The 22322-nt window shown below is 36.5% G+C and overlaps 3 protein-coding genes and 1 non-coding gene across 10 annotated transcripts in view; 1 reads left to right on the plus strand and 3 right to left on the minus strand.

The window, feature by feature from the left end:
- The window catches only part of dnmt3ba (DNA (cytosine-5-)-methyltransferase 3 beta, duplicate a), a 76387-nt gene extending 63374 nt beyond the window's left edge, over nt 1-13013 (minus strand). For all 7 annotated transcript variants that reach the window (XM_037772067.1, XM_037772064.1, XM_037772060.1 and 4 more), the window contains exon 1: nt 12901-13013. The gene's annotated coding sequence lies outside the window, so the exon portion shown is untranslated. The remainder of the gene's footprint in view (nt 1-12900) is intronic.
- Nucleotides 10042-12917, minus strand: ppdpfa (pancreatic progenitor cell differentiation and proliferation factor a). The gene is made up of 6 exons (XM_037772071.1): nt 12901-12917; nt 12270-12408; nt 11024-11126; nt 10770-10847; nt 10575-10668; nt 10042-10446 (listed from the first exon to the last, which is right to left on the minus strand). The coding sequence occupies exons 3-6, from the start codon at nt 11076-11078 to the stop codon at nt 10314-10316; spliced, it is 360 nt and encodes a 119-aa protein (XP_037627999.1). The 5' UTR covers nt 11079-11126; nt 12270-12408; nt 12901-12917; the 3' UTR covers nt 10042-10313.
- A 163-nt stretch (nt 13014-13176) lies between the features above and the next one.
- trnae-cuc lies at nt 13177-13248 on the plus strand. Its single transcript has one exon. It is a non-coding gene; the product is annotated as a tRNA-Glu (tRNA).
- Nucleotides 13249-14367: 1119 nt separating this feature from the next.
- On the minus strand, nt 14368-21296 carry LOC119489257 (tumor protein D54-like). The gene is made up of 9 exons (XM_037771489.1): nt 21141-21296; nt 18969-19084; nt 18713-18861; nt 18389-18436; nt 17863-17964; nt 16296-16322; nt 15111-15146; nt 14917-14965; nt 14368-14828 (listed from the first exon to the last, which is right to left on the minus strand). Exons 1-9 carry the CDS (start codon nt 21151-21153, stop codon nt 14757-14759), a joined length of 612 nt encoding a protein of 203 aa, XP_037627417.1. The 5' UTR covers nt 21154-21296; the 3' UTR covers nt 14368-14756.
- Nucleotides 21297-22322: the final 1026 nt, after the last annotated feature.

Genomic DNA, 22322 nt, shown 5'->3' on the forward strand with positions numbered 1-22322 from the left:
CTTGCTTCACCCTTTCTGACAACCAGGTTTTGGTTGCTTAGTAACGGCAGGTGCGACAGGAGCACAATCTCCCGAGCACCTTGGAAGGAAAAAAAATAAAGCAACACAGCTGGCGTTTTCTACGCGTCTTTAAACGTGACATGTGTACGGCCCCTAAATGAGCAACTGTTTGCTAACAAGTTCATCACATCAACTTTAAAAGTGATGATAGGTCAATGTTGTGTTCACAGCTCGTTTCTGCCGCCACCAAGTGGCCAGAAACACAACAGCAGTGCATTTAAAAACACATATGTTGATTTGAATACTGTGCAGAATATTTTAAAATGAAAAAAACATATGAGCTAAGATCTTAATATGCAATTAAGTGCATCATATGTCAGTATGCAACCTACATTTTTACATGTAGTGCAAACATACTCGTGCTCACAGTGCAGCAGTAAAGAGGAACCTTCAGGGAGGAACCTCTGAGAGAACACCATGTTTCAGTCTGACAGATTCATTAAAACACTGTTTAACTGAGCTGAAGCTAAGCCTGAAAACTAACCAGGTAAGTTAAGTCAGACTACTTTAGACCTCCTTTGTGAAACAGAATCTCCTGGTTTAATCTCTTAATGGAACACCCCTCTGGGCTCAAACAGACGTAATCATAGATGTACGTGGGACCTGAGTCCTCACAGATGTCTTCCTCGTCTCCTCCAACCTGCTCGTTCGTCACTGCAGCCATAGCAGATCCTCTACACTTCGCGTCGAACTCAGTGATGCCATGTCGTCCCATTCTCACGACCAAACATTAGCTTGCAGATTTGTAAACTGTCTTAAGTCTACGCTGAGCAACATTTGTGCTGGAGTTACTGTGATCAACGACAACCACTTGTTGTCATGTTGTTGTTTTGTTTTTTCTAATAATGCCCAATGGATTTTTCTCTTTGTATTGACTGGACAATGTAATCTATTGGTGTTGATTAAAAATGCCCTGGTAGCTTGTGGATTGCTAAAGTGGTCAGATAAATGTACTGTATAGCTGTACAAAGAGTGATAAAAGATGTTTTAAACCTTTTTTTCTGTGGGTACAGCACTGTTTAAAAAAAAAAAAATCAAAGTGGTTTTAGCCCTTGCTTGTTTTAACTCATCATTTGGTGGTGGTCTGTATTACTTCTATTGTTATTTATATTATTTCAATTGTTGCCTCTCCTGCACTGATAAGAGACTGTAGCTCTGTGCAGGAGGTTGTACTGTAAACCTGTGTGAAGCTTTGTATTCCCCCCTCTGGTTTTGGACTCAGTGAAAGTGTGATGTTTACATGTACAGTTTTTCAGAATACTTTTGTGTTTTATTCAGGCTATATTTTCTTTTCCTCACCTATTCCCCGAATCTGTGTACATTTGCCCAGATATTTTTCCTTTTTTTGTTGTTTCATTGCATCAAAGTGCAGACGTGACCTCTTTGACTACTTGGTCACACGGTCATGAAGTGTGCCGTGACAGCTGGTTGTGGTCGGCTCGGTGTTGTGGTGGCTTCCAGCATTTTAAAAAAAGGTAAATCTTAAGTAAACGGGAGCTTCACAACTTCTCAAAGTGGACCAGCAAAGATTTATCAAGGATCAACTTTAATCAACTGTTTTAGAATACTATTGTGGCCTAAATGGAGATCGGTGGGGTGTAGGTACATTTATTATACTACATTAAGTGCTCAGAATCTTTTAATGTCCCGGCCGCGTTGTCAGGGAAAACTCCTCGTCCTTAACCCGACTGGTACCCTGAAAGGTACACTTTGACCTGTTGTAATATCTCCTCGCTAACATAAAAGCCATTCCCCTCTCCTGGCCTTTTTAAGGGGAACCCATAAACCTCAGGAAATACTGAATCTCCAAGTTTAGTTTTTATCCACTGATTTCTTCTGAAATGAGATTTTAAATCTCTAACGAAAACCATTAACATTTATATGAGATGTCTATTGTTTTGTACATTTATCATTGTGATTTAAAAGTGGAGCTTTTTTCCAGTACCTGTGACTTAATATTTTGTTTTTTTTGGAGTGTTTATAGGTATGGATATTTATTATTATATGTGAAACAAAAAGACAAAAGAAAAGGTTGAACCTGTTTCATTTGTATGTTTCATGCAAAACTGTCCAGGTGAGATTCTCTCTGCCGCTCTTACATATCACTGATGAGGGACCTGTGTTTGTTTGGAAATAGCGCTTTTTCAGTGTTGCATCAACGCTATGGAAAAAAAAGAAAAAGAATAAAAACACCAGTGGTTTACCAACAGCAGAGCTCCAAGGCTCTCCTCTTCTCCTGAGATGTCAGTAATTGAATAAAATAGTGCGATGAGCTATCTAACTGAGACCTTGCTTGTTTCATTTTGTCTTATATTTCTGTATCAGTTCAAGTTTTTCAGCACATTTAGGTTTTTTTTTTAGCAGTGAAGATGTTTTTCCACGAGAGGGCAGCAGAAGGCAGTGGGAGAAAGTACTCCGAACCTTTCACCTCTCACATTATGTTGCAGCCTTATGCTAACATTGCTCTATTTTCCTTTTTTCCATCAATCTGCACTCAATGCCCCATAACGACAAAGCAGAAACAGGATTTAAGAATTGTTTTTTGCAAATTTATTAAAAAGACAAAACTGAAATATCACATTGACACAAGTTTGCTGCCACCAACACCATGCTTCCCCATTGAGACTGGGATGGTATATTGTGTGATGGTTAACCCTCTGGAAGTTTCTCCACACAGGATCTTGTTTGTCTGAACAGCCAGCTCTAGGAATAGTCCTGGTTGTTTCTAGCAGAATTATTGAGGCCACTGTGCTCTTATGAACCTTCAATGCATCAGATTTGTTTTGTCCCAGATCAGTGCTTCAACACAATCCTGTCTCTCCGGTTGTTTATCTCTGACCTGCATTGTCAGCTGTGTTATCTTATATAAACAGGTGTGTGTGCCTTTCCCAATCATGTCCAATAAGTTGAATTTCAAGGTGTCGATCAAGGTAAAGAAACATCTCAAAGATGATCAAGAGAAATGAGAGACACCTGAGCTCATTTTCAAGTCTTCGAGTCGTAGCAAAGGGTTATGTCAAATATTTCAGTTTTTTCTTTTTAATAACTTTGCAAAAACTTCTAAAATTCAGTTTTTTCTTTGTCATTGTGGGGTATTGAGTGTTGATTGATGAGTGAAAAAAATAATTTAAACAGTTTTAGCATAAGGCTGCAACATAACAAAATGTTAAAAAAGTGAAGGGGTCTGAAAACTTTCTGAATGCCCTGTATCCATACAAATACACACAACATGCAAGTATAGTGAAAGGGGAAACTATGCATGTATGGATTGAAAAAGTCATAAACTAAATAAACAATGTAGGTTATTGCTGAATGAGTGTTTCTATAGTTTTGCACCATTTAAACAATGTTGGCATACTGTTGTTTATATTGTTAACCATGTTCCCCATATTAGTTTAGCACATTAGCATGCTAACATATGCTAATTCACACTAAATAACACAATAAAACAGCTGGTCTGATGGTAAGGTCATTCATTTTGCAGATTTTGGGTCATAAAACAAACTCATGGATTACTGAAGTTACTATAATTCATCCTGAGGTGAACATGAAAACATGAAGTCAAATGTTTTGGCTCGCCTCATTTAAGTCTGGGAAGAGTTACAGCTGGCTTCACAAACACATTCTCATGTGAGAAAACGGACGCTATGTTCCAGCAGACCAAAGATAATATTGTCACACGGTGTAAACACATCAGTAGTGACCTCATTATTCTCTTGTTTACATGTATCTACAATATAACTTTTCCTAACTGTACAATTTCCGACACAGTTACAATGCTTGCTTGAAACATATTTTGAAAATACAGATTATAGTAAATTCTAATCACCAGTCATAGAAAAAGTAGCCTATTCAGGTCTTTTACTTTGGTAAAAATATACAACACTGTAAAAATACACAATTATAAGTAAAAGTCCTGCATTGAAAATGATATCATCATTTGCATTTAGAGTATCAAACATAAAACACAAAAAAATTACCCCTGTGAGTCTTATGTGATTATATATCATATTATTGGATCATTATTACTACTGGCTCCAGCTGTCAAATAAATGCAGTGGAGTAAAATACAATATTTCACAAAAGGGTAAAACAGCATGAAATGGAAACACTCAAGTCAGTACAAGTATCTCAAATGTTAACTTAAAGGGTAACTTCGGTATTTTTCAACCTGAACCACATTTTTCATGTTTTTGTGTCTAAGTGACGAATTGGGGCAACTATTTTTGAAATTAGTCCAGTATAGAGAGGTGAAGTCCCGCCCCTTCCGGTGGACGCCATGGGATCTTATTTTGGAAAGAATATGAGAGAGAAAAACATTTTGATTCCACAATCTACTATTAAAATACCTACGTAAACAACGTAAGTACGGAAAACACGTCACAAACGCCACTAATGTAACTTCAAAACTCAACAGCACGACATGAACACCGGCCTCAAACACCAGTCTCCTGGTTGAAAGTCCTGTGTTTGTTATACATAATCTAAGGAAAATACGTACATAAAAAACATAGGTACAGAAAACATTCAGCAGTCTTTCTCACTATTTATTCTACGTCACTAGCTGTGAGCGTAGCATATTGCGTTTACATTGCAGTCAGTACAGACTACATGGCGTGAAATGACACGCCACAAGCAACAACGGCATTGTCATTGCACGCAAAATGACTTACAAATTGTTGTGCCAATTCATATGCCATTTGGTGAGACCGTCAAAAACAAATGTAATCCAGGAGAAAATATGTTCCCTCGAAATGTAACTGACAATGCAGATTCGTAATATGGGAAGGTATTTTTTAGGAGACCAGGCTGGTAATTAGTTACATTCCCCCACTGCTACTCACTGTTTTTATTTAGTCAAAAGAGAGGCCATAGGGGCTCACTAATCCAATCATTTGACCTTGTCCCAATTTCTAGAATAAATATTATGCACACATTTATACTTGATAATTTAGTTTATAATAACCATTGTTAAACTTAATTTGCAGCTGTTCAACAACCAGTTTTATAGTGATAACATTAACTAAAATCACATCAGCCCTTAAACAGTAACTGCACTTGCATTTGTGATAACCTAACCAGCTATGTTCAAGACCTAAGCCAACCTTCAGATCACATTCATTTGAAATCTGTTTCCCAGGATGTTTAAAAAAAAAAATTCCCAAACTTGATCCAGACAAGAAAGACAAATAAACAACTGTGGCCTGCAGAGATAATCGATCATAGTGAAACTTTGTGTTGACACTGAAGTCCCTGAGAGACACGTGAACACACACAAGCTCAGTGGTTCACGCTGTCTGCTCATGCTGCTGATCAAATACAGATCTAAAACAGGATGACACGTGAGCCCTGTCTGACAGTCTGAACCCCTTTACCCGATAAGACCAGTTTCAAGTGTGCTAATACTGAGAATTACGGTAGATGTTATCTTTGCTCTCCTCTTATCTGTGCAGTATGAACTTTTGTGGGAGTCTGGGGGTTGGACGCGTCCTGGGCAGCCCTGAGTCATAGTCATGACCCCGATGCCTTTGACCCAGATTCCCCATTTATCTTTGAGCCCATTCATGTGCAGGAACACTGTCACCACTTTCCAGTGACTATAATTCCAGCAGATGGCGGTTTAAAAAAGACTCTAACCCGAGGATAGTGTTTCATTAAGCATCACAAAGAAATATGATTAAAGATAAATTTATATTCAGCTCCACTTTGTGAAGTCCAATCCTCGATACAAGCAACAAAAATCATTGCGGACTCTCAACATTCAAATACTGTGGTGGATTTTGCCATATATATTGTTGAATCATCAGCATACAACATTTTGCATTGTCTAAAGTTAATGGTCATTAATTAAAAGATATATATACTGTATATACAGCTCTGGAAAAAATTAAGAGACCACTTCAAAATTATCAGTTTCTCTGGTTTTACTATTTATTGGTATGTGTTTGAGTAAAATTAAAATTTTGTTTTATTCTATAAACTACTGACAACATTTCTCCCAAATTCCAAATAAAAATGTTGTCATTTAGAGCATTTATTTGCAGAAAATGACAACTGGTCAAAATAACAAAAAAGATGCAGTGTTTTCAGATCTGGAATAATGCAAAGAAAACAAGTTCATATTAATTTTTAAACAACACAATACTAATGTTTTAACTTAGGAAGAGTTCAGAAATCAATATCTGGTGGAATAACCTTGATTTACAATCACAGCTTTCATGCGTCTTGGCATGCTCCCCACCAGTCTTTCACATTGTTGTTGGGTGACTTTATGACAATCCTGGCGCAAAAATTCAAGCAGCTCGGCTTTGTTTGAGGGCTTGTGACCATCCATCTTCCTCTTGATCACATTCCAGAGGTTTTCAATGGGATTCAGGTCTGGAGATTGGGCTGGCCATGACAGGGTCCTGATCTGGTGGTCCTTCATCCACACCTTCACTGACCTGGCTGTGTGGCATGGAGCATTGTCCTGCTGGAAAAAACACTCCTCAGAGTTGGGAACATTGTCAGAGCACCAAAGAAGCAAAGAAGAGCCAGGCTGCATGCCAAGACGCATGAAAGCTGTGATTGTAAATCAAGGTTATTCCACCAGATATTGATTTCTGAACTCTTCCTAAGTTAAAACATTAGTATTGTGTTGTTTAAAAATTAATATGAACTTGTTTTCTTTGCATTATTCGAGATCTGAAAACACTGCATCTTTTTTGTTATTTTGACCAATTGTCATTTTCAGCAAATAAATGCTCTAAATGACAATATTTTTATTTGAAATTTGGGAGAAATGTTGTCAGTAGTTTATAGAATAAAACAAAAATTTTAATTTTACTCAAACACATACCAATAAATAGTAAAACCAGAGAAACTGATAATTTTGAAGTGGTCTCTTAATTTTTTCCATAGCTGTATGTATGGCAAATGGTCCTAGACAGCTTCCTTGAGATATACCACAACTCCAAAAGATGCCTTGCAGCTGCATCAAATGTTTGTTTACTGATGGCCGCCGCCATATTGGGTTCCAGGTTCAAGCCGGTTCAAGCCCACTCTCAAACAGTGTGGTAAATCGCTAAATGATGTTGGTAGCAGTGACTGGCATGGCTAGTTAATGTTAGCTTGAGTGGGAGGCTGGTGCAGTAATACAGTCATACATTAACGTTATAGCAGCATCACTGTCCACTCCAACTAAATCTCAGCCTATATGACAGACCTGGGCATTATACGGCCCGGGGGCCGGAAGCGGCCCTCATGATGGCCCAGAAACCTATCTGGAGATGAGAAGGTGAGGACAGCCGAGGGATTGCTAGCTAAGCTACAAAAGCAGCAAGGACTTTTTACAAAGTTGCATGCAACGAAAGAAGGAAATTTAAGTGATAATGTTAAGTTAAATGTAATTTTTTGTTAATGGAAACATTACTATCCAAAACAGTCAGTCCTGTACATTTCAAAAAGTCCTGCATAAAATGTAATTTTCTTAATAATATACTGTTTGGAGTGATTTTCAGTATAATAAATGCTGAAAAATAAGTGCACAGTATGTTTTTCATAATTTAATCTCGTGATAAATTAGAGGTTACGTCTGACAGAATTTGTTTGGCCCCTGGCAACAAACTGGGTTTCTCATGTGGCCCCCCAGGAAAAATAATTGCCTACCCCTGCTATATAGTTGTCTATGGGTATTTACAGACAACACTTAGCTTAATGTGATTCAATCAAATATGTAGAGATTTCTGGATAAGCAATATCTGGCCACTGTGTTGGAGAGGGGAAGACTGAAGGGACATGGTGGCGATCAACCTTAATTCATTAAGGTATCACGAACACTCAGGTTCAGGCAAGGTCGCATTAGACATGTGTATAAAACAAACGTTTGTATAACAAGAGAGGAATGCATGCAAATTTGTCAAAATTACAATCCAAACATACTTCAAATTGCATCGAAGTCGATGGGATCTTCGGTTTTCTATCCCGCAAAAGGGGGCGTTGCCTTGACTTTTTGCGAAGTACCCGTATGTGCTGCTCTGATGTATAGCAGGATTCGCAATTTAGCATGTAACATCGGTACAAAACGTGGCGGCGACAACAACAGGCATCTTTACGTCAAGTCATGTGACTGCAAGGCATCTATTGGTCAAATATCTGTCAAGGCAGAGAGTCATAGTCCTCATAATACTGTAACATTTCACTGATCTGTGATCAATTAAATCAAATGGAGCAATAACATCAAGCACATTTAGAGTTAAAGCAGTTACTGATGAAAATCTTTCCCTATAGGTAACATAAGCACTTTCTATTGCATTTCTGCCTTTAGGTCCTTGCACTAAGTAACCTACCCTATTTCTGACATTCCAAAAAAATCTGAAAAATAGAAGACGCCGAAGTAAATCCTCAACTCTGAAATAAAAAATAAAACAAATTGTAATTCAATCATATAAATCCTGCTTCTTTCTGCAGCATCACAAGCAACATAGCTCATGTTTTTGTTTGTTTTTGACCCTTGATCTAATGCTTTGTTTGTGGTTATTGCAACTGTGTTGTTTTGATATAGACAATCTGGGTCATTCGTCCTTCACTGTGTTCTGTGAACTTTGCACAGAGAAACCTGGAGGGACGTCCGAAGTCATAAAAAAAGACCTGCATGATGGGAGATTCCCGTGTCAGTTAGGTGACACGGGAGTGATGCTACTTGGCCGGGATCACAGGACACTTTTAGACCCAAGTGCTTCTCTGATACGTTGCCAGAAATAGTGCAGCTTTGGACGGCAGACAGGACAGATCATGCCCCTTTTAAATGGGTAAGAGGTCTGGAGACATGAATGATGTCTTTGGTCCTTTAAATGTCAAAACATTTGCCCTAGTATGTTGGTCTAAATGCTCCACATACAGTACTGGAACTGTTTGACCATCCTGTTTGAACGGAAAGGTTATCTTACAACAGAACTGGACTGTAACAGACTTTGATCAGTCTATTCTTAGTTGTCAGTTTGCACATTGCAAAATGTTCCCTTAGTATGACTAACGGAAAAGTCAATTCAGAGAATCAGTGCATGTATTGATCCTTTGAACAGTTAGCATTGCCCCATGTCTTCACAGTAATTAGAATATCTTTAAGGTCCAAAATGATAACATATTATATAAAGATTGGGTTTTACAAGGGATTTGCGGCACTGGGTTTAGAAACCTGGTCCTACTAAAGTAATATTTGGTTAATATTTCATTAAGTTTTTTGTCACTTATAGTCCTTTCGGCACAGTGGTTAGTCCAAAAACTGTCAATGCAACATGTTGCATATGAGTAAAAACACACGCAGACTACAGGGGAGCTCTCTCCATGCAGCATTTGTAAAGTGAACAGACTGAATCTTTTACAACAATATGCTAAGGCATTTAAAAAATGTCTTTTAAAACAATTCCAAGTGTAAGATTTAATAGCAGCAGGTAGACTGCTTTATTATTATGCCGTGCAGTTATTCTGGAAGGGTGTGTGACAAACTCAGCAGCAGGTCGGTGCTGGCAGTGACTGACCAGTGACCTGCTTTCAGAAATATCTTGAATAAATGTTTAGGTCAGCTAACTTTGGCTGCTGTTTCCTAATTCATTTATACATTTGGAGAACCAAAAACACGAATGTATTTCAATGTAATTGTTTTATGTAAACCTTTAACCTTTGCTAAGCTGTTGACCCACATTAAAGCTAAGGTGCAGCATTATGTAAGCTGTATTAACAACTGCATTAATCGCTGCTAATCATATCACAGCTAAACAGATTAGGTGGGTAAATAGGCTGCTTGTGTTCCATGACAGAGTTATAAAACAGCTGCTCTGCTGTGTGGGTCACCTGAATGGAGGTGACAAAATCACTGAAGATTTGAGGTGTATTATAATAAGGAAAACACAATAATATTAATAATAATATGTTTCTTTTGGCAACCAGTCAACAAAGGTGGATAACAGCTGTGTGGGATCAACAAAAAAACATTGCAAGTGCTGACTTTATGCATTTTATTGATTTATTATTCATATTATTAACAGTGTAAAGTCACAAGAACAATAAAATGAAAAAACTTTTTACATACTTTTTTTTAAACTTTTGGTCATAATAAAAAATACTATACATGGGCAAAATGGAAAAAGCATTGACTAAAGGTAACAAACACCATCAACATCTACATCTCCAGTGATTGGGCTATGGGATGGATGGCGAGCTGAGGGTGAGGGAGGTGTGAGGCAGGAAGGTGAGGCGCTGGCTAGGGATGAAGTCTAGGAGGAAGCAGGTGGAGGACTCGATGTTTCAGACTTTCCATTTTCACTGCTTTCACTGACTTGTCTGTTCAAAACCATTTCCCTGGCGATGCAGGTCACCTGGCCGTTAGCCACTGTGTATGTTCCCTTCCTGCAACACAAAGAAAAGTTAGTTTAACCCTCCAAAAAAAAAAAAAAAAAAAAAAAAAAAAAAAATCACACTGTAACTGCACCTGATTAGCTTAAATTCAAGTTATGTTCATATATAATGACACTCACTTTTGAGTTTCAGATCCGTTCTGCATGCCGGGCTGGTTCTGTTTTGCAAAGAAAAATGAAGTCCACCAGTGGCCAGAATCTTGTCTTGGAAGTCCTGCAAAAAGACATAATGAATTTTAGACAGGAGCTCGGTTTGGTGAAGGGAAACGTCACTTTTTTCACACTTTCAAAACTGAACATTGTTCTTGTGTGTACCTGGGTGGTGTGGAATGACCTCTCCTGTGTACTCAGCACTGCCACAGGAGCTGTTGCTGGAGTTGGAACCAAGGCGCCCTGGAATAACGAGATAAAGACACTTCCTTTTAGTGAAAAATATCTATATCTTATCAAAAAGGTGAAAACAGGCTTCCACGGGGAGAATAAAAATACTGCTGTCAGAATATGCAGAATGAAAAATAATCAAAGATGCCATATGCAATATAAATGCATATAAGCCACGTCTGACTCACTTCTATAGTAATCATGGGTGGCGATGAGGGAGCCAGTAGATGGAATTGCTGCCATTTTCTCAGACCTTAGTTGGAAAACCGCTCAAAGATGGGAAATGGAAACCTGGAGGAGTGACAAGAGGAAATTGCAGATATTATTAGGCTGGAGATAAAATGAGAAAACTGATACTGTTGTATTTTCACCATTATTTATTTCCTTCAATTTTTATCTTATTTTATATATCTTGAATTTTGTGCATATTGTTATACTGTTATCCCCAGATAACCCCAGTACATGGATACTACCTGGGGTTATAGAGACATGACATGAGAAAACATATCTGCAGTGACAGCATTCACAGAACAACATGTCACTCAGGACCGGTTTCAGGGAAGCTTTTGCTGCATGCATTCATGCCCTCTGTACTTCATTCCTGTCCACGTGCCTTCACTGCAGAGTGCTAAAGCAGAAACAGCTGCTTCCTAGAATCTGGTTACCCCATGACTCAAATAACCGGAGTGTGGGAGCGTGTCCACATGTCTAGATGAACTTAACTTAGTGCACGACCTGGCTGCATGGCCATGGAAGTTTCTGGCTAAAGATAATGCCAATGCTCTTGCCACAGAGGGCATATTTGTATTGCTGGTAGACGTCCAAGGTGTTTTCAGCCAGGAAATTACAGTTGGCTCTACCTAATTTTTTTTATGCAAAAAAAAAAGCCCCAAAAAAAACTTTTTCAGATATTATTCACAGTGCAGCAACATGTGGTGATATTAGAACATGTCATACATACGTCAACATGTCATTTCATATTTCACATGTATTTCAGACTCTTAAAAGTATGTTAACAGCCTGGGAACCAGCTGAAGGCTGCGAAGCTTAACACCAGGTGAGCAGCAGATGGGTGGCGGATTTTAAGGAACAGACCAAACAGGTTTGCATTTCAAAGCCTACAGTAGATAAACACAGCAGCTGATGTATTTAAACGCTTACACAACAGCCAGAAGGCAGTTTTGCATGTTAACTAGTGTTTACTGCATGTACTTATAAAATGAATACATGCATTAGAGAGATAATCTACTATTTACTGTGGATATAACAGGCAGGTATACCCTCACTAACGAACAGTATAAAAACATCCCAGCACAAAAACTATCTTTTGTATTTTGTGATGAAGACAGGTGTTGTGAGACAATTGTGAGATAAAACATGTTTAAACACACAAAACTTTTTAATGTTACAAAACCTTAATTATGTTTGTCTTACCTCAGAGATCAGGGTGCGGCTGTAAGGTGAAGGATGTCTTGCAGTAGAAGAGGTGCTAGTTGTTACAATGGCCCATTGGTGGATGAAGTGTCTGTGTTGACCTCTCTTGGTCAAGTCGCTGCTGCTGACTGTGTCTCTGCTGATAGTCAGACCGGTTTATATAGGGGCTGGCCTCGGCGCGTGCTGCTGTGGCGCGGGGCGGGGACTATGGCGGCTCGAGGACACGTAGGAAACGTGTTGTTGTCCTGGTGACCGGTTAAGGACAGGACTCGGTGACGTCACACAAAAGGAGGCTTTGGGAGGCTTTAATTAACCCGCTGATGTCTAAAGACTGACTTTAACCATGACATGTGTTAGATATCGGCCAGCTAAAGTTAGATAGTTTAGTTTATAGGAGACAAACCGATACAGACACATAATAAAGTGACATTTAAATCAGCAACATGAATTCAGACCAGTAGGTTTTGGTGCGTTTAACGTTATTCTACCAGCAAACTTCTTCCCAGAGTTTTCCTTGCCAAGTCCTCCCTCTAATAGCTTTAGTTTACAGCTGCCCTCCTCTTTTACAAGATGTCTTTATGCACCATTTACTATATTAAAATCTTACTTTATGCTTGTGAGTTTTACTTACTTGGTCAGGAGTTCTTCTGAGTCTTTGCAGATGGGCTTTTGTCAGTTGGTCTGCTCATTTTCAAAAACGTCTCCATAGCAATAGCTACATTGCAGGAGCAGAGCAGCTTGGTGGCATGCGCACAGGTTATCAGTCACTGACAGCTTGACTATTGGCACGCAATTAGAAAAATGGACAATTGGCAAATACGATTTCGATAAGTAATAAATTGATAATAAACTAACTGTCAGCTAGCCCTACCTTTAAGTTGTGTGATAACACAACGTGTAGCATCTCTCCCTGGTGGTCTAGTGGTTAGGATTCGGCGCTCTCACCGCCGCGGCCCGGGTTCGATTCCCGGTCAGGGAACGAGTCTTTTTGTCTTGCTTATCCGTTGTGTTCAGCCAGTTCGGTTATAAACTGGAAAAAAAGTTCGGCTGCGTATGGATCTTCCACTGTTACTGAGGCTCCTGACGGTGTATTAAATGAATAAAGTGTAAAATAGCCAATATGTCTTGTTTGTTCCTTGTTACTGATAGAGAGTTCAATCATCCAATCCACCAAAACAACTCAAAACAAGAGTCAATACCAACAGGAGAATACACTGTTTACCATTGGCAGAGCATTTTGGCAATTTTTTCTTGGGCACTACCCACATAATCAGCTGTGCTGCTCATCTCATAAATGCATGATCCTTACAAGTTGGACATCATTGTGAAGTTAAATAAACAAGCTTTCCAACGATGTAAAATACAATGCCAATTAGCTTTGTAACAACAGAGAAATAATCGACCAAACACGAGTTTCAGAACTTTTTTCCCCCAGTTTATTTCCTCACGACCTTCATTTTGACACGTGAAACACGTGTGTAAATAAATAACAATAATGGCTGCCACACTGCACTAAATGTTGCAAGTGATTAAAATCAGTTTAGAGAAATCTAGCTCTAATTTTGTTCTACTAAAGTCCCTCATAAGGCTTGGGAGATCTCTGCAATTTATTCTTGGAGTATTAGCTTTTGATTTCAATAAAAGTGGATTAAATGCTTTTATTTTATTTTATTGTTTTTACATTTTTTTTTACTTGTGTATATTCTTTTTACTTATTTATCTATTTATTTTGTATATAATATGTTTTTCCTGTATCTATTCTACACTGGCTTATTTTATATTAATATTATGTTTGTTAAGTTTCTTTGTTTGAGAATGTTATTATTGGGGACGTTTGTGAATGTTTCAAAATGAACAAAAAAACAATAAATATAATATTGAAAAAAAAGTGGATTAAATGCAGTAGTGGGGACACTTGCATTGAGTTTCCATATCCTAAACAAAACTTTGTAAGCCTCTAGCGCCACCCAAAGGCTTGATATGGAACATGGCCACCACTGACAGCAGCCCAGGCTTTAGAAACATTTTCTCTCTTTAATTAAAAACACTAATTTAAGTAAATTTAAATTGACATGACCATCAACGACAAAAAAACACACACCATTCAATTGACTTTAATTGAAAAATCTTAAAGTACAAAAATACTTTTTGTTTGTCATATTCTATTTTGTAAATGCCACAATTAATGTCAATGAATAGAAAGAAGAAGATGGGTTTACAGCACTCACATGTCAAAATAGATAACTCATAAATTACATTTATGCAACATGCAGAAGAATAACATATTCACATATTAAAAGACTATTTTCACATTGAAGTTTAAAATAATTTTCCATTGCAAATGTAATACATTCTATTAGTCATGTTTTATTAATACAATAAATAACTGTGGACAAATGTACACAGAAAAAGGAGCAAAATAACATTATTTCATAACTTTTCAAGGTATGAAAAATAATTATTTGTTATATGTTCAAAGGATCCATTTCATGTGCGTGAGGATCTTCTCTCAAACCCAGAAGTGTCTCCGTTATTTGTCAGACCGCCACTCACCTTGTCCTGTGTGATCCAGACAGGAAACAAGTTATCAATACTGAATAATATACACAGTAAGAGCAGTGTGTGACTGCTGTCTCCACAAACTCACCTTCACATTTCCGACCATTTCCTCAAAAGATTTGAATGTAGAGGAATGTCTATGGAGAAATGTGAAGACAAATTACACAGAACATATTTGACAATCTGCTTTTATTTGTACTAACTGAACTTGAACTCCATTTGTGTTTAAGCACACAAATACAGCAGAAGGCAGTAAATAAATAAATTGCAGTGATGTTTTACCTCATAGTCGGCACACTCATGGTGTGGCCCAGGGCGCTGGGTGTCACATTGGAGAGGCAGAAGAGAGAAGGGAGATTGAACATGTAAATGACAAGTAAAGCTTAAAAACATCATACAGAATCAGCAAAAGCATAAAAACACAAACCTTATAATTTGCTCAAAAGTGTATATATCTCTTTATTGGCCAAGTATGTGTATACATACAAGGAATTTGACTCCTGTTTTTCATTGCTCTAAATGCACTTAGAAATAGACATACAACTCAGAACAAGGAAAACAAAGCTGAACAAGGTAAACATACACAGTTAACTATACTGTACATACAAGTTGATGAAAAAAAATTAGAAATATATATAAAAACTCTCGTAGGGCCAAAATAGCAATTATTTTCATCACTATTTTTACTTTTACTTATTTTTTTATGATATTAAGAAGAGGAATTAAGAAGTACTAATCGAATTAAGTAGTATTAATCTTTCATTTGGGAGAAAATGCCCATCACAATTGACGTTTTGAGATGACTGAAGATATGAAACCCCAAACATACTTGATGGAAAAGGTTATAAAAGTGAGAAAAGCAGAAAAAAACAAATGTTTAGTATCTTTCCATCATATGTGACTTAATTAATCAATTACCAAAACCGACTAATCGATTAATCGACTTGTGACTTTGTGTTTCATGCAGTAGCAGTGGTGGAATGTAACTAAGTACATTTACTCAAGTACTGTACTTAAGCACAATTTTGAGGTACTTGTACTTTACTTGAGTTTTTCCATATTATTCTACTCTACTACAATTTCTAGCTACCTGGCAGTATATAAAGTAGTTGAAATAAGCTCCACCTTTACCAGCTTTAACATTAAAGTAATAAACACATAATGCATTAATAATTATAATACAGTGATATCATATTTTGAAATGGGCCATTCTGCATAATGAGTACTTTTACTTTTGGTACTTTAGGTATACATTGATGCTAACACTACTTACACTTCAACACAGATGTTGAATGCAGGTCTGTTACTTATAACAGAGTATTTTCACATTGTGATATTACTACTTTTACTTAAGTGAAAGAACAGAGTACTTCTTCCACAGCTGTACAAATATGAAACTTTATTCTACTTAAAATTTTACTCATGACCTGATTCAGCTCCACAACAATGATCTGAGTCCAGTCTTACCGTGGTGGGCCTGGAAGAGGCAGAGCTCTGTGGAAATAAAGACAGACACACAAATAACGTCACACCAGCTTCTGTTTCCACATGACAACAACAGACTTATCAGCTACTGCTGTCGATGTCCAGATGTACTAGTGTGATTGGATTACGGTTGCTTACTGGCTAAACAAAAACACAAGACAGGAGGCCGTCGGAAACACTCATCCCTTGTGGACTTTATAAAATGTTGTCGTCCTTCACAGAGCATCATACTTAAGTACAATTTTGAGGTACTTGTACTTTACTTGAGTATTTCCATTTTATGCTACTTTATACTCATTTCAGAGGGAAATATTGTACTTTTTAGTCCATTTATTTTAAAGCTTCAGTTACTTTGCAGTTTCCCACTAATCCAAAATATAATCAACAAATAAATTACGATGCATTTTTATTGATTAAAACTCCAGAATATAAAATTAACTCCACCTTTACCAGCGGCAACATAACAATTATGCTTACACATAAATGCATCACAAATTATAATCCATTAAGATAATATGATTCTGAAACAGGCCTTTCTGCATAGTGAGTACTTTAAGTACATTTTGATGCTAATATTTCTGTATTTTCCATTTTGTTCTATGAAATAAAATACATCAGTAAATATCCCTCTCGTGAATTTTGAAGATTTTACATGTCTTAAAAAAGGTGGTTGCTAACAAGTGGCCAAATGAGACTACTAAACGTCTTCACGCCAACACGTCCGCCTTTACAGCCTCTTTGCATATACTTGCGCTCATGTAGCTGTTGTGTAGTTTGTTTATAGCCAAGATTATATTGCTGAACAAATCATGCAATTATTATAAATGTTTGTTTGCCACAGAGCTTATTTTCTGCAATAATTCAAAACCCAATGGAAAAATCCCATTGGCTTTTTGTGGAGGGAGCCAGGGCGATGCTAACTTCCTGGTTGGCCTACAAAAATACATCATCCCTCCATCACTCTATAGAGGCTGTGACATTACTGTTCCTACACTGACAACTACAATATATTGAATCAGTGTTTTAGTTCTGGTTCTGACACAGTAGATCTGAGTAGAAAGAGATTCGAAATTTGAATAAATAGTATTAACAATTTGGAAAGTGCTTTCACATATTCTAGCATGGCATTTTCTGAAAGCTAAAACATGTTTTTTTATAATATTATGTCTTACAATATTTTTAAATGTATTAGTTTGAGATGATGTTTTCATTTAGAGTCTGCCAACCCTTAATTATGACCTCAGTTTGCATTTTAAAGCATCGTTCTTTCATGTTGTCTATTCGTTGCAGCTCTCTGTTGGATTTCTGCTTGTCCATCTGCCTGGTTGAATTAGCCAACGGCAGCTTTTCCTACCAGGCACCTCAATGTTAGCTTCTGCACTGTTAACATGCAGAGGTTGGAGTTTTTATCATGATCTCAAGCTAATTTCTTGTGCTCATTTTGGCTTGCTGAGACTCATAAATTATCAATTTTTTTAAAGAAATAAAATGATTAAATTTTTTCTTTTCAGAAATTAGGAGACAGGAGCTGGGCCAATCCTGAGGGTACCTCATGTCTGCCAGTCTCCTGGTGATGGTCACGCCCATCTGGGACAGTGCAGACGATGTCACCTGGCCTGCATGAGAGAGACTCTCCCGTGTCCTCATATATCTAGTAGAAAAAAATAGAAGTCAGGACCTGAAAGGAGGAAAGTCACAACACTGCCAACACTCATGCACAAAGGTATTAATTCACACTCACAACATAAATTAAGTAGTTAACAATAGGCTCCTATACGTCAGTGGCTACGGTCCATGTGGCTACGGTCCATGTGGCTACGGTCCATGTGGCGGCAGATGGTTGCTCACTCAAACAAACTCTTCAAACTGCTCCTTGTGCTAAGTCTGGCTGTAAGGCCATTAACGGAGCACCAATCCAATTTGACCTGAAAAATCCCATCACTTGTTTCTTAAAAGAGAATCCTCTTTAACATGTGAGCACAGGGCAAACCATTGGGAAACCCCTCCGCCATGAAATGCAGTACAAATGTTTGTTTTTTTCAGGATATGATGCAAACATGATGACCAACACTCACATGTTGGAGTGGCTGATGTCGTCCAAAGTGGCAGAGGCTGTGAGATATCTGAAACAAGACCAGCACATGCACAAGTTGGCAGATTATTACCCGGACTTAAGACGGAGAGCACGGCAGTCATTAGTGTACTTTCCATGGTTATGTAACCATGTCACACTAAGACAATGCGTGGTAAATGCTCTGCCAGCGGAGGGGTTGGGTGTCTTAAGTCAGGTAAGACTATAGAGGTATGTAGTGGAGTTTTTAACCATCCAACAGAGCTTGCCTTACAGTGAAAATGGTAGTCTAAACATGTAGTATTTATGAGGATGCCAGTGCACTTACGGGGCTGAGGTCTGGACGCCTTGCCAGCTTTTGGACAGGTTCTGTTTGATGTTACTGAGCGGGCTCATACCCAGCTGCCTCCTGATGTCTGCTGCATATTTTTCTCTGACCAAAAGCACCTCCCGCAAGCTCTGAATTTCATCCTCTATCTAGAAAAAACACAAAACAGTTAAATCAGTAGAGTGACAATTAGTGAGCAGATGATGTTAAACATATTTACTGTTTTGGGATTACTGGCCAAAAAGAGCTCCTTCACCTTTGCAAGTTCAATCTGTAGATTTTGTACGTCCTCCTCTGTTAGATCTGAGTCTAACCATCCATTTTCTGCTGTCCCTGTGGAGAAGCTCATGGATGATGGAGCCCCACCAAAACCTTAGAAAGAAGCATGGTCGAATAAACACAAGATAGATTAAAAATATCAGATAGATAGCTAGATAGATAGATAGATAGAGAGTAAATAGATAGATAGTAAATACATAGATAGATAGATAGATAGATAGATAGATAGATAGATAGATAGAAAATAGATAGATAGTAAATACATAGGTAGATAGATGGATAGATAGATAGATAAATAGGTAGATAGAGAGTAAATAGATAGATAGATAAATAGATAGATGGATAGATAGATAGATAGATAGATAGATAGATAGAAAGATAGATAGATAGATAGATAGAAAGATAGAAAGATAGATAGATAGATAGATAGGTAGGTAGGTAGATAGAGAGTAAATAGATAGATAGTAAATACATAGATAGATAGATAGATAGTAAATAGATAGATAGATAGATAGATAGTAAATAGATAGATAGATAGATAGATAGATAGATAGATAGATAGATAGTAAATAGATAGATAGATAGATAGATAGATAGATAGATAGATAGTAAATAGATAGATGATAGATAGACAGTAAATAGATAGATAGATAGATAGTAAATATATAGATAGATAGATAGATAGACAGTAAATATATAGATAGATAGATAGATAGATAGATAGTAAATAGATAGATAGATAGATAGATAGATAGATAGATAGATAGTAAATATATAGATAGATAGATAGATAGACAGTAAATAGATAGATAGATAGATAGATAGACAGTAAATAGATAGATAGATAGATAGATAGTAAATATATAGATAGATAGATAGTAAATAGATAGATAGATAGATAGTAAATAGATAGATAGATAGATAGATAGTAAATAGATAGATAGATAGATAGATAGATAGATAGATAGATAGATAGATAGTAAATATATAGATAGATAGATAGATAGATAGATAGACAGTAAATAGATAGATAGATAGATAGATAGTAAATATATAGATAGATAGATAGTAAATAGATAGATAGATAGATAGATAGATAGTAAATATATAGATAGATAGATAGATAGATAGATAGACAGTAAATAGATAGATAGATAGATAGTAAATAGATAGATAGATAGATAGATAGTAAATAGATAGATAGTAAATAGATAGATGATAGATAGACAGTAAATAGATAGATAGATAGATAGTAAATATATAGATAGATAGATAGATAGATAGATAGATAGATAGATAGATAGATAGATAGTAAATAGATAGATGATAGATAGTAAATATATAGATAGATAGATAGATAGATAGATAGATATATAGTAAATAGATAGATGATAGATAGTAAATAGATAGATGATAGATAGTAAATATATAGATAGATAGATAGATAGACAGTAAATAGATAGATAGATAGATAGATAGATAGATATATAGTAAATAGATAGATGATAGATAGTAAATATATAGATAGATAGATAGATAGACAGATAGATAGACAGTAAATATATAGATAGATAGATAGACAGTAAATAGATAGATAGATAGATAGATAGTAAATAGATAGACAGTAAATAGATAGATAGATGATAGATAGATAGTAAATAGGGACATTTATTAACATATAGTAGACCCTTAGTTTACAGTGTGTGGGTGAATAAATATGAATGTAAACATACACTTTAAGAGAAGTTAATGGATGAAGTAGTCCCTAGAAAACCTTCCAAAGAGGCCTGGAGAATATATTATATAACCTAGTTAGCTAACGAATACATACTAGATAGATACCAACGCATATAACTGTTGCATACTTTTTACAGATATATTGTCGAATACATTGCAAACTGCAGTGGTTAAACCAGTAACAGTGACAGGTTTCATATTTGATAACACCGTAAACACAGTCGGAGCTGTCCGTAGTGCTGAACCGCACACTGATCTGCCCGGCTAACTGAAGCTAACTGATGCTAACAGCTAGCTATACTTGTTGCACACGGTGCACAAACACACTATAAACACGTCAGCCGAGGAATACAACGAACTGTCTATCTATAAAGCTGTCTGTCTATCTACAAGCAGTGTGAGACGGTGTTACCTGGTCGGTCCATCGCTGCCTCACTTTCAGCTCTGCAGCGTTGTTAGTACTTTAGCTAGCAGCAATCACCTGACACCATCCAGTCATCCAGTCTGCTCTGCTCAGAGAGACGAGCTGGAGGAGGAGGCAGAGACAGGAGGAGCACTGAGGCTGGTACTGGACTGATGCTGTTTACATGTGGGATGTTGTTGTGCAATACCGCAGTGTAAAAATACTCAGTTACAAGTATAAATCCTGTATTCATTAATCTTACTCAAGTAAAAGTACATGCGTATTAGCATGAAAATATACTTAGAAGTAAAAGTAGCATACTCATGCAGAAAGGCCCATTTCAGAATAATACATATTAGACTATTAGCTGCTAAAGGTGAAACTAATTCTAACTTATTTTTATTCTTTTTTTTTCCAAACATAGCACAACAAATAATACAAAAATAAATTATATCTTACTTTTAACATTTAATATGTACATACATAAATACACACATACACATCCCCTCCCACTCCCACACAGAGACAGGTCCAGCCTTCTTCCCACCCCTAGAGGTAAAGTTACAGAACAAACAACATAAAGATCATTTTAAAAATAATTTAATTAGTTAATTTCTAACTTCTTTATATAGCCTACTGCTGGGTAGCTTCATCCATAATAATACATCATAATATATTAGTTGATTTATATTTAGTAACTGTAAGTAACTGGTAACTAATGTTGTAGGCTACTTAAAGCATCAAAAGTAAAAGTACTCATTTTGCAGAATGGCACCTGTCAGTGTTTTAATATTATTATTATTATTATTATTATTATTATTATTATTATTATTTTTTATTTTTTTTAGTAGTTGTAGTAGAAGTAATAGTAATAGTAGTAGTAGTAAGTAGTAGTAGTAGTTTAATTATTATTATTAATATTATTGAATCGTTATTTTTAATGTATTTATATATAAGCAGTTGTATAAATTGTAGTTGGCCACTATTTTATATAGAATTTGGTACTGTAATCTATAATAAGGTATATGTTATGAACTAATCAATCAAATGTTTTGTATTTAAAATCTTAATCTGAAAGGTAACTATATCTGTAGACAAATGTAGTCAAGTAAAAAATACAATGTTTTTCTCTGAAATGTAGTGAAGTAGACCTAGAAGTATAAAATAGCAAAAAATGAAAATACTAAGGTA

The sequence above is a fragment of the Sebastes umbrosus genome, chromosome 6 (genome assembly GCF_015220745.1).
Source record: "Sebastes umbrosus isolate fSebUmb1 chromosome 6, fSebUmb1.pri, whole genome shotgun sequence".
In the NCBI taxonomy this organism is placed as follows: domain Eukaryota; kingdom Metazoa; phylum Chordata; class Actinopteri; order Perciformes; family Sebastidae; genus Sebastes; species Sebastes umbrosus.

Coding starts and splice junctions, on each gene's coding strand:
- ppdpfa (XM_037772071.1), bottom strand. CDS start 11,078: ATGGCAGCAATTCCATCTACTGGCTCCCTCATCGCCACCCATGATTAC. Junction 10,848..11,023: donor CACCCATGATTACTATAGAA/GTGAGTCAGACG, acceptor TCGTTATTCCAG/GGCGCCTTGGTTCCAACTCC. Junction 10,669..10,769: donor GGTCATTCCACACCACCCAG/GTACACACAAGA, acceptor GTCTTTTTGCAG/GACTTCCAAGACAAGATTCT.
- LOC119489257 (XM_037771489.1), bottom strand. Junction 17,965..18,388: donor GACATCAGCCACTCCAACAT/GTGAGTGTTGGT, acceptor TTTTTCTACTAG/ATATATGAGGACACGGGAGA. Junction 15,147..16,295: donor CCTCTTCCAGGCCCACCACG/GTAAGACTGGAC, acceptor TGTGACACCCAG/CGCCCTGGGCCACACCATGA.